Source organism: Solanum stenotomum, chromosome 2 (genome assembly GCF_019186545.1).
Source record: "Solanum stenotomum isolate F172 chromosome 2, ASM1918654v1, whole genome shotgun sequence".
In the NCBI taxonomy this organism is placed as follows: domain Eukaryota; kingdom Viridiplantae; phylum Streptophyta; class Magnoliopsida; order Solanales; family Solanaceae; genus Solanum; species Solanum stenotomum.
In genome coordinates this window covers 11,892,993-11,907,867 of record NC_064283.1, presented here as the reverse complement: position 1 = coordinate 11,907,867, position 14,875 = coordinate 11,892,993, and the positions used below count along the sequence as shown (strand labels likewise).

The window sequence follows — 14,875 nt, the reverse complement described above, 5'->3', positions numbered from 1 at the left end:
AGGTTGGAAAACCTGTGAAGTGCTTTAGTCATAAACTTCTTAACTTTTGTCACCAGGATATCTTCTCCATTTTGGCTATCTCTTGCAATTTCATCAAGTTTGGAGCCTTCTCTGTCATTTTTTGTTCAGTTTAATATTTCTGCACTCTATTGAATTTCCTACATTCTTAGCCTTTCCAGTAAATCACTCTTTTTTTTCTTTCTATGTTACCGAATTGCACATTCCATTCTTGCGCTTTTGCTTCTACATTTTAAGCTTTTATGGCCAAAGCATAATCAGGACTCCCACTGACTTCCTGCCATCCTTTGACTATATCCGTGAAACCCACAATTTCCTTCTTTGAAATAAGATCCCCTTTTATCCTACTGCCTACATACCAATTCAGTAGGATGATCTGAGAGTATTTGAGGCAGGACAGATGGTTTGATAATACTGGATCCATCATTGTGTTCATTCAAATAGAGAGACCTGTCAGAACAAGAAGTTTTTGAGAAAAGCTTTAACGCAACATTCATTGCCTGATACCAAAGAAGAAAGAAGCAAATTAGCCAAGAGATTTCAGACCTATAAGCCTGATAGGTAGCATGTACAAACTACTCTCCAAAGTACTGACTGAGAGGCTGAAAGGAGTGATAGGGAAATTGGTTGATTCCCAACAGATGACATTTATTAAAGGTAGACAGATCATGGATGCTGTGTTGATTGCTAATGAAGCTGTAGATTCCAGAATCAAACGGAAGAAACTTGGTATAATATGCAAGCTGGACATAGAGAAAGCATATGATCATGTCAACTGGAGGTATCTACTGAAGATGTTGGAAAGAATGGGCGTCAGACATAAATGGTTGAGATGGATAAAGTATTGTATTTCAACTGTCAAGTTTTCCGTGCTTATTAATGGAGCCCCTACAGGATTTTTCAATACTCAGAGAGGTCTCAGGCAAGGTGACCCTTTGTCACCTTTTTTGTTTTTAATCACTATGGAGGGGCTGAATAGTATGATCGAAACAACAAACAACAGAGCCTGGTTGAAAGGTTTTGATGTTGCCAGAGAGGGTGGCGACAGTTTGGAGGTGACACACCTACAGTGTGCAGATGATACCTTAATTTTTTGTGATGATGAGGAACAACAACTAAAATATGTGAGGGTTATACTGATTCTGTTTGAAGGAATGACTGGACTACTTATCAACTGGAGAAAGAGCTTAGTGTATCCAATCAGTACAGTCACAAATACGAACTGCCTAGCAGCAATCCTTAGTGGGGAAATTGATACTCTGCCAACAACTTACTTGAGCATGCTTCTAGGTGGAAAATCCAATTCTGTTGAGATATGGAATGGTGTGCTGGAGAAGTGTGAAAAGAAATTGGCTAGATGGAAAACTCAATATCTGTCCTTTGGAGGCAAACTGACTCTCATCAATTCAGTCCTAGATGCCTTGCCAATTTACATGATGACCTTGTTCCCAATACCTGCAGGAGTCATCAAGAGATTGGACAATATCAGGAGAAAATTTCTATGGCATGGCAACAAGGAGAGGAAAGGCTTCCATTTGGTGAAGTGGAAACTAGTGATAACTGGCAAGAAGGTAGGGGGTATGGGGATAAAGAACCTGAAGGTGCAGAGTAAAGCTCTCAGAATGAAATGGTTGTGGAAGTTTGCCAATGAAAATCAAATGCTATGGAAAAGTGTAATAAATGCAAAGTATGAAGGTGAAGATATGTGGATGACCAAAGAAGTGACTACACCTTATGGAGTGAGTTTGTAGAGATCAATAAGAGACATGTTGGATGAAGTTAAGAGTAATGCAAAGATCAAAGTTATCTTGACCAAAGAAGTGACTACCCTAAGTTAAGACATGTAGATGAAAGCAAGACAAGATTTTGGAAAGATGAGTGGCATGAAAAGGGAAACCTAGAAGTACTTTTCCCTGACATATACATTATAGTTCTGGGACAGCAAAGTACTATAGCAGAGTTATGGACAAATCAGGAGTGGATCTTTAATTTCAGAAGACAATTCAAAGACTGGGAAATAGCAAGAGTTGCGGAATTTCACAACACTGTGGAAACTTTTAATGGGCTGCAAACAGGGAAAGATGTTTTGTGGTGGAAGGGAAATAGCAGAGGGGAGTTCAAAGTTAATTCAACCTACAAGTTGATGGATCAGACAAACCCACAAACATAACATACCGTTGTCCACGGAAACAAATATGGAGAAGCAAAATACCTCATAAAATCTCATGCTTCATATGGTTATTGGCCAAAGAAGCTGCTCCGACTCAAGATAACTTGAAGAAAAGAGGGATAACCTTATGCTCTAGTTGTTTCCTTTGTGGGGAGGCATTAGAGACAGGGTACCATCTGTACCTACACTGCAAGTATACCTTACAACTATGAATGATTTTTTTGAACCAGGCATCTCCTGGACCATGCCTAGGAAGGTCTCAGAGGCTTTGAAGAGCTGGGAGGCAGCATGGGTGAATGCAAAGGACAGAACAAATGGAGAATTATCCCTGCTAGTATATGGTGGACTATTTGGAAAGAAAGGAATTCTAGGTGTTTTGAGAGCATAGAGAATGATGTCCAAAAAATCAAGTTTAACTGCATCTTATTGTTATGTTTTTGGTGTAATCAATTATACTCCAATGACACTATCAGTAATTGATGTTCTAGACTGAAAATAGTGGAAAAGGAGACATCTGTATATATGGTTTCAGTACAACTCATGTACTGTTTTGTGATATAAAACAAAGTTACCTATATCCTTCGGGGTGGCCCAGTGGTTTGGGCTTGGGACTTCCATGTTGGAGGTCTCAAGTTCGAAACCCTTTGCCAGCGAAAGCAAGGAGTTTGCCTTCTGGGTTGAGCTCGTCGCACCGGGCTTGCCTAGTACGGGTTATCTCTCCTTTGTGGTTTGCGAGCTATTGCATAGGAGCGGGGGTTTTACCCTGTGCGCACCAAAGGGTAGCGGCTGCGAGTTTCCCTTGTCATAAAAAAAAATAAAAATAAAACAAAGTTACCTATTTGAAAAAAAATAGAGAGACCTGTCAGTTCTTGATGCAGCTCCCCAATCATCACTTTTCACCTGTGAACATGTACGAAAACAAGCCCGCCTCAAGGTCAGGAAAAAGTAGTGCTTTAGAGTAGGCTTGAAGGTGTTTTCAATTAAATGATTGCCATGTTGATGTGTCCATAAGGCTAGATGAGAATGTAAGGGATGATGTTCATTGTGCAGTCATCTGACTATGTGCTCCTTAATCGCAATACATGAATTTTGTGTTGGGTAGTGGTAAAAATTGATCCACTTTCTTATAAGTATATTCTTAGATCACATTCCACATTTTTTGTGTCATAAAATAAGTCAACATTAGCACTAGGAAAAGAGGGGGCTTCTTTGGTTAGGCTTATTTCAATTATAGCCATTTTGTTGTCCATAAAGGATACAGGAGAAAGCAGGGAGGGTGAGTGTCCATTGTGGAGCCTTTTGTACGTCTCTCCTTAAGGAATAGTGATACCGTTTCTCTTACTTGACCTATTACCTTTCCTAATTGAATTCTCATTATGACCTTGTGTGCTAAAAGCTAACTGGAAAAGCATCTTCTATCATCTAATTGATTCTAACTTTTCATGGGCATTTTTTTGATTGATAATGTTATGATTATTGTTGGTGTATGCCAGCAAAAAGAAAATGCAGAGGGTAGAACATCAACGGAACCATTACAGATTTTAAAAATGACTAAAGAAAGTCAATCATGTCTTCGGCCTCTAACAAATTTCATGGGCGTTTTGAACATATTATCGTGTTCTTTCATGAATTTATTACCTCAAACTCCCTATACGTCAATGGCTATCATTTCTTTCGGCCTTTGCTTATTTTTGTTATCCCTTTGCATAGGGCTGGCATGGATTTTACCTATGGTGGTGAAGATCCTGCAATACTGCAGCTGCAGAAATGGGGGTCCTCGCGAGTCCAAGTCAACCTGTCAGACTTTTGTGAAGGTTTTATTTCTCCGAGACGGGAGTTATTGTTGCTACTTTCATATCATCGTGAAGCTTTGCTTCTTCCATTGGGTAAATGTGAATATAATCAACTTACCTGTCACTTCAGCAATGTAGATTGTACATTCACCTCTAATAGATTCCTGTTCTTTGCAGGTAAAAGTACTAAGGATCCACAAAGCTATAAAAATCTCCAGAATCATGATGGTTCGTTTCCCTGCTCACTGGAGCGCATGTTTCCTGGTAAAACAGAGTTGGGGGATGATTGTGAGAGTACTTCACAGTCCATTGAGGCGGAGACATGTAACATAAAAACAGAGGCAGTTGATTTTACTGGACCTATCTCTTTCCCTTCTATTTCTGATGTAAGCACAGTGGCTTGGGGTAGGTGTGAAGATTTATGTAGTCAGCATGACAATGTTCCTTTCAACGAACTGCTTTTTGTGTTAGGCAGTGAGGGGGTAACTGTCCATGCTTTTTGCCAATCCTATATGATGAGTGAGTTCATAACACCCACAGAACAAGATGATGTAGGTCAAGGGTTATGGGTGGAGTGGGGGCCTTCAACAGCCTCAGCTCAACTATCGGGAACTGTGTGTGACTCCACCATGCAGTCCAATGACTCCCTGGATGTCAGTGATATGAGCTGGTCTAGTGTAACTGGGGGAAGAGCGAATAGTTGTTCTATGGAGGGTCAAAAGGAGGTATCATCTGAGAGTTTTGGAGTGAAGAGATGGTTGCATACTTATTTGACTAAAGTTGAAACAATGAAGTCTGATGGAACAGTGTATACAAAGTTCCCAGATAAATCGTCAGTTCCTTCATCTGCTTCAATTGTCTCATTTAGTAATTTTCTCAGTTGTCCGCAGCTATTGGAATTTCTATCTGATGGTTGTCCTATATCACATGACAAACAGAATAGTAATATCTCAGCTGAAGATCATGCAGACAGTATATCTACAGATTCCATACAGATGTCTCCTGATGCTCTAGTTGGTCAGCTGAGCAGTTCTTACAAATGTTTCAGAGTGTTCTCTAATGATGCGCAATGCTTGGTTGGGTTTGCCTTAAATACAAAGAAAGATGTTCAAATTGAAAGCACAAATATAGATGATGGAACAGGCTGTAAAGTTTTAGTTGCAGTGGCCAGGTTAATTAATTGGGGAATGCAGTGGGTTTGCTCGGTGACAGTGGGAAAATGCCTCGAGGGCAGGCCAGCAATTGAGTGGCCAGAGTTCAAATTTTCTCATGCTTTTCTTATTTCTCTTAATGTTTCTGGCTTAGTCTCCATTTACATTGCATTAACCGGTGAACATATAGCATCTTTAGATCTGTTAAATATTTGTGGAGTTTCTCCTTCCTTAGTATCTCAAGAACAAAAGTATTCATCTTCAAAGATCAGAGAAAGTTGTATTGAAGAGAAGAAATGTGGTCAGCTCATCAATCAAGCGGGAGATTTTGTTGGTAGAAGAAGGTTCAAACGGCTTCTTGTTATTTCCCATTCTTTGACATTTTGTGTGATTGATGAATATGGTTTAACATATGTAATACATGTGGATGACCATATTCCACAGAAGTATTGTTCACTTGAGAAATTACACCCTCAACAATTGAGTGATGGAATGTTGGTTGCTTGGGCGGCGGGTGCCGCTGAAATTGGCTATCAACGGGTCTTTTCCAATTTTTTCGGTGGGAAGGAACAAAGAAAATCATCCATTATTAGAGAGTCTTCTTTCGCTGATAATACACACGAGGAAAGGAAGTATGGCTCATATGGAAGTAGCCTATCTGATGCTCTTGATGTAAATAAGAACATGATTTTTGGTAGTAGATTATGGTCATGCCATAGTAGAAAAGTTTTCCTTGCTACAGATGGATCTAAAGAAGATGGCGTTGTTTGTTTTTCTCCTTTTGGGATCACTCGGTTAGTGAAGGGAAAATGTTCTGGGGAAAATGGGAAGTGTCGACTTGTTCATTCCAGTTTAAATGTGAACATGACAATAAATGATGACACCAGCTATAACATCCAAGGTTGGGATGCCATAGTGGACGAAGCTATAGGTTGTAGTTTTCAGGGTTGTTTGTATTTGGTCACAAAGGACGGTATTGCTGTAGTTCTGCCTCGTCTTTCTCTTCCTTCAAATTTCTATCCGGTCGAAGCAATTGGATACCGGCAATCTTGTTATAGTGCTGGTTCAAAGTATGGAGTCCATAAGCTTCATGAGTTTGAAAGCAAAAAAAGACCTTTTTCTCCATGGAAAGTGGAGGTGTTGGATAAAGCTCTCTTGTATGAAGGGCCTGAAGTGGCAGATAAATTATGCTTAGAAAATGGTAATTCCTTGAAGCTGAAACACGCTCTTTTACTAGCCTTCACATGTTTGCTCCCTCATGAAGTTAAATGCTTCCAGATTTACAGATAAATATGTCTTCTTAGGGTCGTTTGGTATGCAGTAAAGAAGCAACTTATTCATGTATTAATTTATGTAAAAGTTATGCAATGTTTGGTAGCTAGTTAGGAAATAAGTTAATTCATTTATAAAATTAATACGACGCTTGGTTTGCAATTTAGCAACCCGCATAACTAATACATGTATAAGTTATGAGGGAATTGGTGTATTATCTTATGGCGGAGTAGAAGATGGAATAACTAATACATGCATAATACTAACAAGCTACCAAACGAGCCCTTAGAGTTTGTTTGGCCAATTGTCAGTGTACTACTTTGTACTTTGCTCTACTTGATTTTTACAGTTTGTGCACATGCTTTAGTTGTTAATTTATGAATCAGGAATACTGCTGTTGTCTTTAGTAAAATCGAAAATTTGAAATATCGTTGATTTTGGTCCAACAAGAACAGTCGATTTTGGCTTAGAACCTTTTTTCTTCATTGGCGAAGAAGAATATCATGATATGCAGGAAGTGTGATGTCTTTTTGCAAAATTGTGCAGGATGGGACTTGAGTGTTACATGGATTCGGAACTTGCAGCTGGCACTGGAATTCCTAAAATTCGAGGAGATTGAAAAGTAAGTTTGATTAGCTTGTTTTGAGACTTATTAGTAGAGTGGCTATATAAATTAGTGGCATGTGGAAGTAAAGGTCAGAGCATTATAATTTAGGTGGTACTTCTACTGGGATATACAAATGAGTTGTACTTCAAAAAGTTTTACTGGGAAGATCCTTATCCCTCTGCCTTGTTTGCTCTTATTTGTTGTACCTGAGTCTAAAAGGAAGCTGAAAATCTTTTCAGGGTTTTGTAATTTATGTTACGCAATATGCTAAGAAATCAGAGAGCTTTACCTAGTCTGTACATTATTTTTACCTAAAACATATTTTTGAGGACTAGATATTGTCTGCAAATTTCTCTACCACTTTTAGATTTTTTAACAACAGTTGTTGTTCTACTTCTGGCTATTGTCTCCAATTGAACAGTTTGAGAAACTCTTCGGGTCAAAATGGGAATGCGCATCACCTCCTCATTTGCAAAATGGTATCTGACTAGTCCCCCAAGTTTTTTTTTTGAGAATGGTAAAGTTGTATTCATCAGCAACGAGGGAATGCTGGCAACCAAACAAAAAATTCCGAGGCAAGTAGTCATGATTACAAAGAGCGTAGGAAATCTACTAATTTATCTACTTCATATATGCCCTCTTCTTTACACCAAACTTATAGAGTATTAGTCCCCAAGTTTATTAGTATTCAAGAGATAATTAAATAAAAATTAAAATGTGTTGTCTTCCTTAAGCTTTTAGATGAGATGGTGATACATGTTATATCAGAGCCTATGGTTCAACAGGACGAGTATGGAGATGTTAAGTTGATGGCTTAGGACTCAGTTTTCTTGCCTTTGCGGAGCTTGGAGATGCACACCCAAAAGAAGCTCACATATGGGCTTCACTGGCCACTCAGATAATGTGGGTGGTATTCATTAAATCTCCCGATTAGCCCATGAGGCGAAGGGCCATATGAAACTTAGTTCAACGGGCTTGTTAGTGGGGTGTGTAGAACTTAGTTTGAGGGGGAGATTATTGAACATAAAGCCCTACATTCCATATTGGTAGCTGAGAAAAAAAGGGAAGTTGCATATAAGGTGTAGGACTACTCCTAATGGTGTGAGACCTTTGGATGAAAGACCGTAGGACATCACCTTCCTCAATGCAAAGGAAAACTAGGAGCATGGAAGTGATGAAAGCATTCCTACTTTCGCCGGCTAACAGAATGGATCAATACAAGGGAGACTGGCCGTGAAGTTTAAACTAGCTATCAGCTGCCCTAGCAAACGAAGACTAGTCTTCTTATCGAGCTAGGCATGTGGTACTTATCTTAGAGTCGGCAGAGGTCCTGGCTTCGAGTCTCACCGCCATCCATTGTCAAAAGAATCTCTGCGTACTTTCCCTTGAAAACGAATCAGGCCTGCACGTGAGAGAGCGTGTTGTAGAGATAATTAAGTAAAAAGATCTTCGGGTGTTTAATAGTGCTTTGCTAGGGAAGTGGCTTTGTAGATTTGGATTAGAGGAACATGCATTATGGAGAGAGGTGATAGTGAAAACATATGCGAGTTATGGAAGAGGGTGGAACTCTAGAAACATTACTACTCCTTTTGGGTGTGGTCTTTGGAAAAATATCTTGAAGGGATGTGAGAAATTTAGTGGTAACATATCTTTCAAGGTAGGGGATGAGAGTAGAAATTGTTTTTGGGTGCATAGGTGGTGTGGGGATAACACTTCGAGAGCCACATATCCAACATTCATAGTCTTTCATGCCAAAAGAAGGTGACAGTCCAACAAATACAAAAGAACAAGAAGGAAATGCTCTTTGGGATCTTCAATTTAGGAGAAATCTTTAGGATTGGGAGTTGAGAGGAATTGCAAAACTTGCTTGAGATGCTCTTCAAACAAACTCTATCCTTTGAAATTTAGTATTCTTAGAGATGGAAGTTAGGGAATGGTGGTTGTTTCTCAGTGAAGTTCCATTATGACAAGATGCTCACGAGAGATAGAGACAATTTTCCTGCATGATGCTGTTTGGATTTCCTGGGCGCCAAGAAAGATTTTTCTTTATATGGCTGTCGACTAGAGGAAAAATTTTGATGGCAGAAAATTTGAAGAAAAGGAGGATCACCTATATTAATTTGTGCTTTATATGTAGAAACTCGGGTGAGGATGTGGATCACCTTCTACTACATTGTTAGGTTGCTTCAAGGTTATGGTGAGTGATTTTGAGATCGTTTTGACTACCGTGGACTATGACGGGATGATAAAGGACTCTTTTTTAGTTAGGCTTTTAGAAGATGCAAGAGAAGGCGCATGGCATAGGGCATAGGGCATTGCTTCATTAGTTCTTATGTGGGTAGTGCGGAGAGAAAGAAATATAATTTTTTTAAGGAATTGAACATGATTTTGTACATTTGAAGAATAACCTTTTATCCCTCATATAATTATTGGTGCACTGATGAGATTGCTATTTATACGGATAAATGGGTGTCCACGGTAAAAGAACCATTTGTATTTTTTAGGTTTTCTTTTTTTTGGTATACTACATGTAAACGGGAGTTTTCCCCTTTTATTAGTGGAATTATTCTTTACTTGATCAAAAAAATAATTACTTGAATTCTTTAATTTTTTTTCCAGTTTTTTTTTAATTTTAAAATAATTAAGTAAAAACCAAATGTGTTTTCTGTAACAACTTAAGCATTTAGATGAGATGATAACACCCTATTGTTGATTGTGTTAATTATTTAACATGATTTTAGGAGACTTTATTTTTCCTTTTCCTAGCATAATCTTATATCTTACATATATAAAAGAGAATCCTAGGCCCACCTACGTGGCGCCCTTAAAATTCAGGAATTCACTTTTATGTTTTTCTTCATACTTTTAGGTTTTTCACCCCTATTCTGTTTTTACCTTTAAACCTGTTTCTTCAACTCTTGCGTCCCTTCGGTTGCGTCTCTTCAGGAACTACTTATAAAAACTAGACAAATCATACCCATTGTTGTATCTTCTTCTTTGTGACAAATTTCAACCCTAATTTCTGTGGAACTTCGTCAATTCCTTGGAAGTCTACTTTGGATCTTTACCAAAAAAATAAGAGTAAATTTTAGGAATAGCGAACATAAAAATCATATTAGCGCTCTATAGCTACAATTTTTCTATTTGCACTCCATAGCCAAATTATGTTTGCTATGGAGTATCTGATTTGTATAAATCGTGGCAGATTTGTATTAAAATTGCGACGATTTGTATGAAAATTGCGTTTGTATATGTTCTCTGTGTTAAACTAGAGTGGCGAGCGAGATTGGGAGAGAGAGGAGAGAGGCGAGCGAGAGAGGTCAGAGAGTGGAGAGAGGTGAGTTGTATATGTATATCGGTTAGATAATTGTATATATGTAACTACTATGTATATGTATCAATGATTGTGTTTGTATATCTGCATAAAATTTGAATTCGTATACAATTGAATCGAGTTAAAACATTTGTATTTGTATATCAAATCTCTCTCGCTTTATACAAACACAAATTATATATTGTATTTTTCTATAAGTTGTGTTTGCATGAAGCGAGGGAGTGAGAAAGGCAAAAGAGAACTGGGCAGGGGAAGATTTGTATTTGTATAATTATAAGTGTATAAGACGGAGAGATATGTACATTTGAATCCTAGTCCTGCATACATGGCGCCCTTAGAATTCAGGAATTTACTTTTATGTTTTTCTTCGTACTTTTAGGTTTTTTACCCCTATTTTATTTTTACCTTTAAACCCATTTCTTCAATTCTTGCGTCCCTTCGGTTGCACCTCTTCAGGAACTACCTATAAAAACTAGGCAAATCATACCCATTGTTGTATCTTCTTCTTCATGACAAATTTCATCCCTAATTTCTGTGGAACTTTGTCAATTCCTTGGAAGTCTACTTTGGATCTTCACCAAAAAAAATAATGAAACAAAACTATAATTTCCTTATAGTTTTTTCCTCCATTCAACATGTCAAAAGAAAAAATATTTCAGCTGCTCAATTCTTGAACAACTAATCACGACCATGACATTTTTTTGGTTCGTATCTACTTCTTTTTGTGGGCTTTTACCTTATGTCAGCATTTTGTCCGACAACTTACATTAGTGTTTAATTCAATGGTTTGTGAAGTTTTATCTTTGATGAATTTGTAAGTCACAACTCTTTAGAAAAGTCACAACCCTTTAAAAACGTCATAATCCTTCAATGTGAAAAGGTGAATATGTACTAGATTGGGTGTTCTAAGAAGAAGAATAAAAAACTTAGAAAATTCGAAGTTTAAAAATGTGAGGGCGACCTCTATTTATAGCCAACAAATGTAGTATGAACATGTACTTATTGTGCCTTATCAAAAAAGACACAACCCTTCAGAAAAGTCACAACCTTTCATAAAGGTCACAACTCATCCAATCTACTAGCTCTAGAATAATGAAGGAACACACATATGAGAATACGAGGGGCTAATATCTTTCACATGATAAATTTATTATGGCATATTTAGGGGTGTTTATGGATAATGACATGGAAGAGCAAGGAAAACTAGCTGCTACTGGCTAAAGAAATAATAGGCCACCAAATTGAGTATCTTATACTTTGCATGCACATGTACAAAACAATAGAGGAAGTGATAATTGACTAAGCTATGAAAAAACATTCAATATTGAAAAGCCAATTATATCAAAGAACAAATATTATAATTAAAAATAAGATAAAATTCATTAAAGAGTAAAATTTTTACAATCTTTCAAGTTCTTAATATATGTGACAATACCAAATTTATAATATTTGGATATTAGAAAATGATTATTCATTATTCATAATATTAATGAGGTCATGGATTACCGCGCGAAGCGCGGGTAGGTTATCTAGTTATAGGAATAAATAACAACATACCAGTGTTATCCCACAAGTTGAGTTTGTGCCACTCTTAAGAAAGTCCAGTTATGAGTTGATTGAGTGACAAAGGGGTAGGAGAAAAGTAAATTTACTAATTAATGGAACACTACCCTAAATATAAGAAACCTGGTACTTTAGCTATCCTGAATTATATTCAACGTGTTGATTTATCTAACTTTTCTTTATGATATGTAAAGTCAAAAAAAAGGTAATAGTGAGGAGGGCATGTTACTAGCTAAGGCACCATGACTAATAGGTGCCGAAACTATTAACTTTGGCGCACTCATTTGGATCATCTGTACAGGAGGGATAGAGACTGAATAAAACTAAAAGAAAAAACTTAGCTAATTACCTTGAAACTCCATAAGGTATTAAGAAACAATACTGCTTGATGGCTCAGATTTGTCCAACAAGATTATCGGATAAACGAAACTGGATGTGAATTGGATTTGGTTACAGTCATTTCATCTCTAAAATATCAGTTCTAGGTTTGTCTCTGGAAGACTTTTAGAGACATGGCATGGAATAAAATCTTATGTTTGTTTATTTATGGACAGGTCTTTAGAAATGCTTGCTCATGTCAATTTGGCTGAAGAAGGCATCTTGAGGATGCTCCTTGCTGTTGTTTATCTGATGTCCTGCAAAGTTGGTAATGATTACGAGGTCTCTTCTGCATCAAGGTATGCAATTTTCTAGGTGTGTTACTTTAAAATTTTGTGCTATGGTTACTTAATTCTCTCATCTGTGAATTCGATAATTATCATTTCTTTTCAGATTTGCTAGATGGGTTCTCTGCCTGTGTTGTCAATGGTGAAAAGCGTCAAAGTTTGCTTGGCCTTTAAGTGAATGTGAAATTAAACATGTGCTTTATGAAAAAGGGTCAAATGAAAAAGCTTAATACGCAGTAATAATGACACAACAACAATTTATAAACAATAGAATTAGAAAAATATCTATGATAAATTCATCCTAAAAAAACACCTATGATAAATGAAAATCATGACGGTATATATTATGTTTTACATGGACAGCCCTACATAAGGCATGTTTAACACAAGACAACCTTAGGAAAAAGGGCATCATTCTCATCAACAGATGTCTTTTCTGTAAACAACACAATGAAAGTGTCAACCATCTTTTTTTGCACTGCCCCACAACAGTCGACATATGGCATTTCTTCTTCTCATTGTTTGGCCTCCAATGGGTTATGCCCCTCTCCATCAAAGATGCTTATGCTAGCTGGATATGTAGGAGAGTTAACAACACCATCAAAAGTACTTGGAGGATGATCCCAGCAGTAATTTTTTGGACCATTTGGAAAGAGAGAAACTGCAGATGTTTTGATGGAATATCAACTCCCATAAGCACCATTAAGACTAGGTGTTTAGTTAGTCTATAATTGGAACCTTCTCTCCCCTGTAAACAGTATGGAATTTTTTTTGGATTTTGTTAGCTCCTTAACTCTAGCACAGTAGGGTTTAAGGGGGTTTATCTTTATGTCTGCTTTACAGGTTTTTGCACAGTTAGCTTCATGTTATTTTCATGTTTGAAGCAACTTTATTTTTAGTTGTAACCTTTGCATCTTCTTGATGCCTTTCTAAGGCAATTTAATTACTTCACCAAAAAAGAAAAATACCTTTTATATATTCTCAAAAAATAAATGGACCTTTTATATTTCTAACTTAGTCCAACTAGCTCGGGGTTGAGGCATACTAAATAGTAGTAGTTGTTTTATTTCTCATTCATATGTAAAGATGCAAATATTAAGTTATTAACTTGTTTTCTCTTGCTAATTTCTGATGTTCTACTCTGGTTTTTGACTCATTACTCAATTTATGTATTACTCTTTAACATTTTGTAAAAATTAAGATGTTGCTTTGCTTCAAGAAAAAGCCCATGCGCCGCCTCATGCCTTGTTGCCAAATCTAAGAGACCGCATTCATCCTTGAGGTTGTAGCAAGTGAAGGTATCCTTTCAATGGTAGCAAACCATCTTTCCTTTGTTAATATAAGGAATGGATCTTGGGCCTAACTCAACCCCAAAAGCTAGCTCATGAAAGCAAAAAATTACACAAGGTGTCCCCCAAATGTAATGGTCTAGATTTTTTGTCCCCCATAAGAGAAGTCTTTAAAGAATGACCTTCCACTTTAAGTAGAGTAAAGTTACATTTTTGCCCCTCTACATCTCAAATGTTTTTAAGCAACTCTCCATGCTCAATTGTCTCTCTTTTTTTTTTTAAATTTCTTTTTCATTTTTCTCATTGTTTTATTTATTATTTTTTCTTTTCTCTTTTTTAATTTTTTTTGTTTTCTTGTTTGTTTNCACAAGGTGTCCCCCAAATGTAGTGGTCTAGATTTTTTGTCCCCCATAAGAGAAGTCTTTAAAGAATGACCTTTCTTCCACTTTAAGTAGAGTAAAATTACATTTTTGCCCCTCTACATCTCAAATGTTTTTAAGCAACTCTCCATGCTCAATTTTCTCATTTTTTTTTTAATTTCTTTTTCATTTTTCTCATTCTTTTATTATTATTTTTTCTTCTCTTTTTTGTTTTCTTTTTTCGCAACTTCTATTTTTTCACCTTTTTTCATTTTCTTTCATTTATTATTTTTTCTTTATTTATTTTTCTTTCATTTATTATTTTTTCTTTTATCTAATTTTTAGAAGAGTTTTTCTCTCTCTTTTTTTTTTGCCCATGGGGCTTAACTTTTGTTTGAAAGTCCTTTGCTAATAAGTCTTACCTCTAACTTCTAAGGCAATAGTTATAAAATATAACATAAATCAAGACCTCTTGCCCATGGAGCGTATCTTATTCTTTGGAAGTCCTTTGGCTATGTCTTGCCTATTAAGACGAGAGTTATGGAGCATACGATAAATTAAGACACAAGATGATGGTGCCAAGTCTTGCCCATGGGGTGTAATTTATTCTTTGAAAGACCTTGGCTAAATCTTGCCTCTAAGGCAAGACTTTTA

The 14,875-nt window shown here is 36.8% G+C and overlaps 2 protein-coding genes across 2 annotated transcripts in view; both read left to right on the top strand.

Moving 5' to 3' along the window:
* The window catches only part of LOC125855207 (tRNA(His) guanylyltransferase 1-like), an 84,110-nt gene that overhangs the window by 10,599 nt on the left and 58,636 nt on the right, over positions 1-14,875 (top strand). The window lies entirely within an intron of this gene.
* Positions 1-14,875, top strand: part of LOC125855205 (uncharacterized) — a 50,017-nt gene that overhangs the window by 10,599 nt on the left and 24,543 nt on the right. The window contains exons 2-5 of the mRNA XM_049534897.1: positions 3,899-4,074; positions 4,159-6,333; positions 6,951-7,026; positions 12,463-12,585. Coding sequence (XP_049390854.1) covers positions 3,906-4,074; positions 4,159-6,333; positions 6,951-7,026; positions 12,463-12,585 — 2,543 coding nt within the window. The 5' untranslated portion in view covers positions 3,899-3,905. The remainder of the gene's footprint in view (positions 1-3,898; positions 4,075-4,158; positions 6,334-6,950; positions 7,027-12,462; positions 12,586-14,875) is intronic.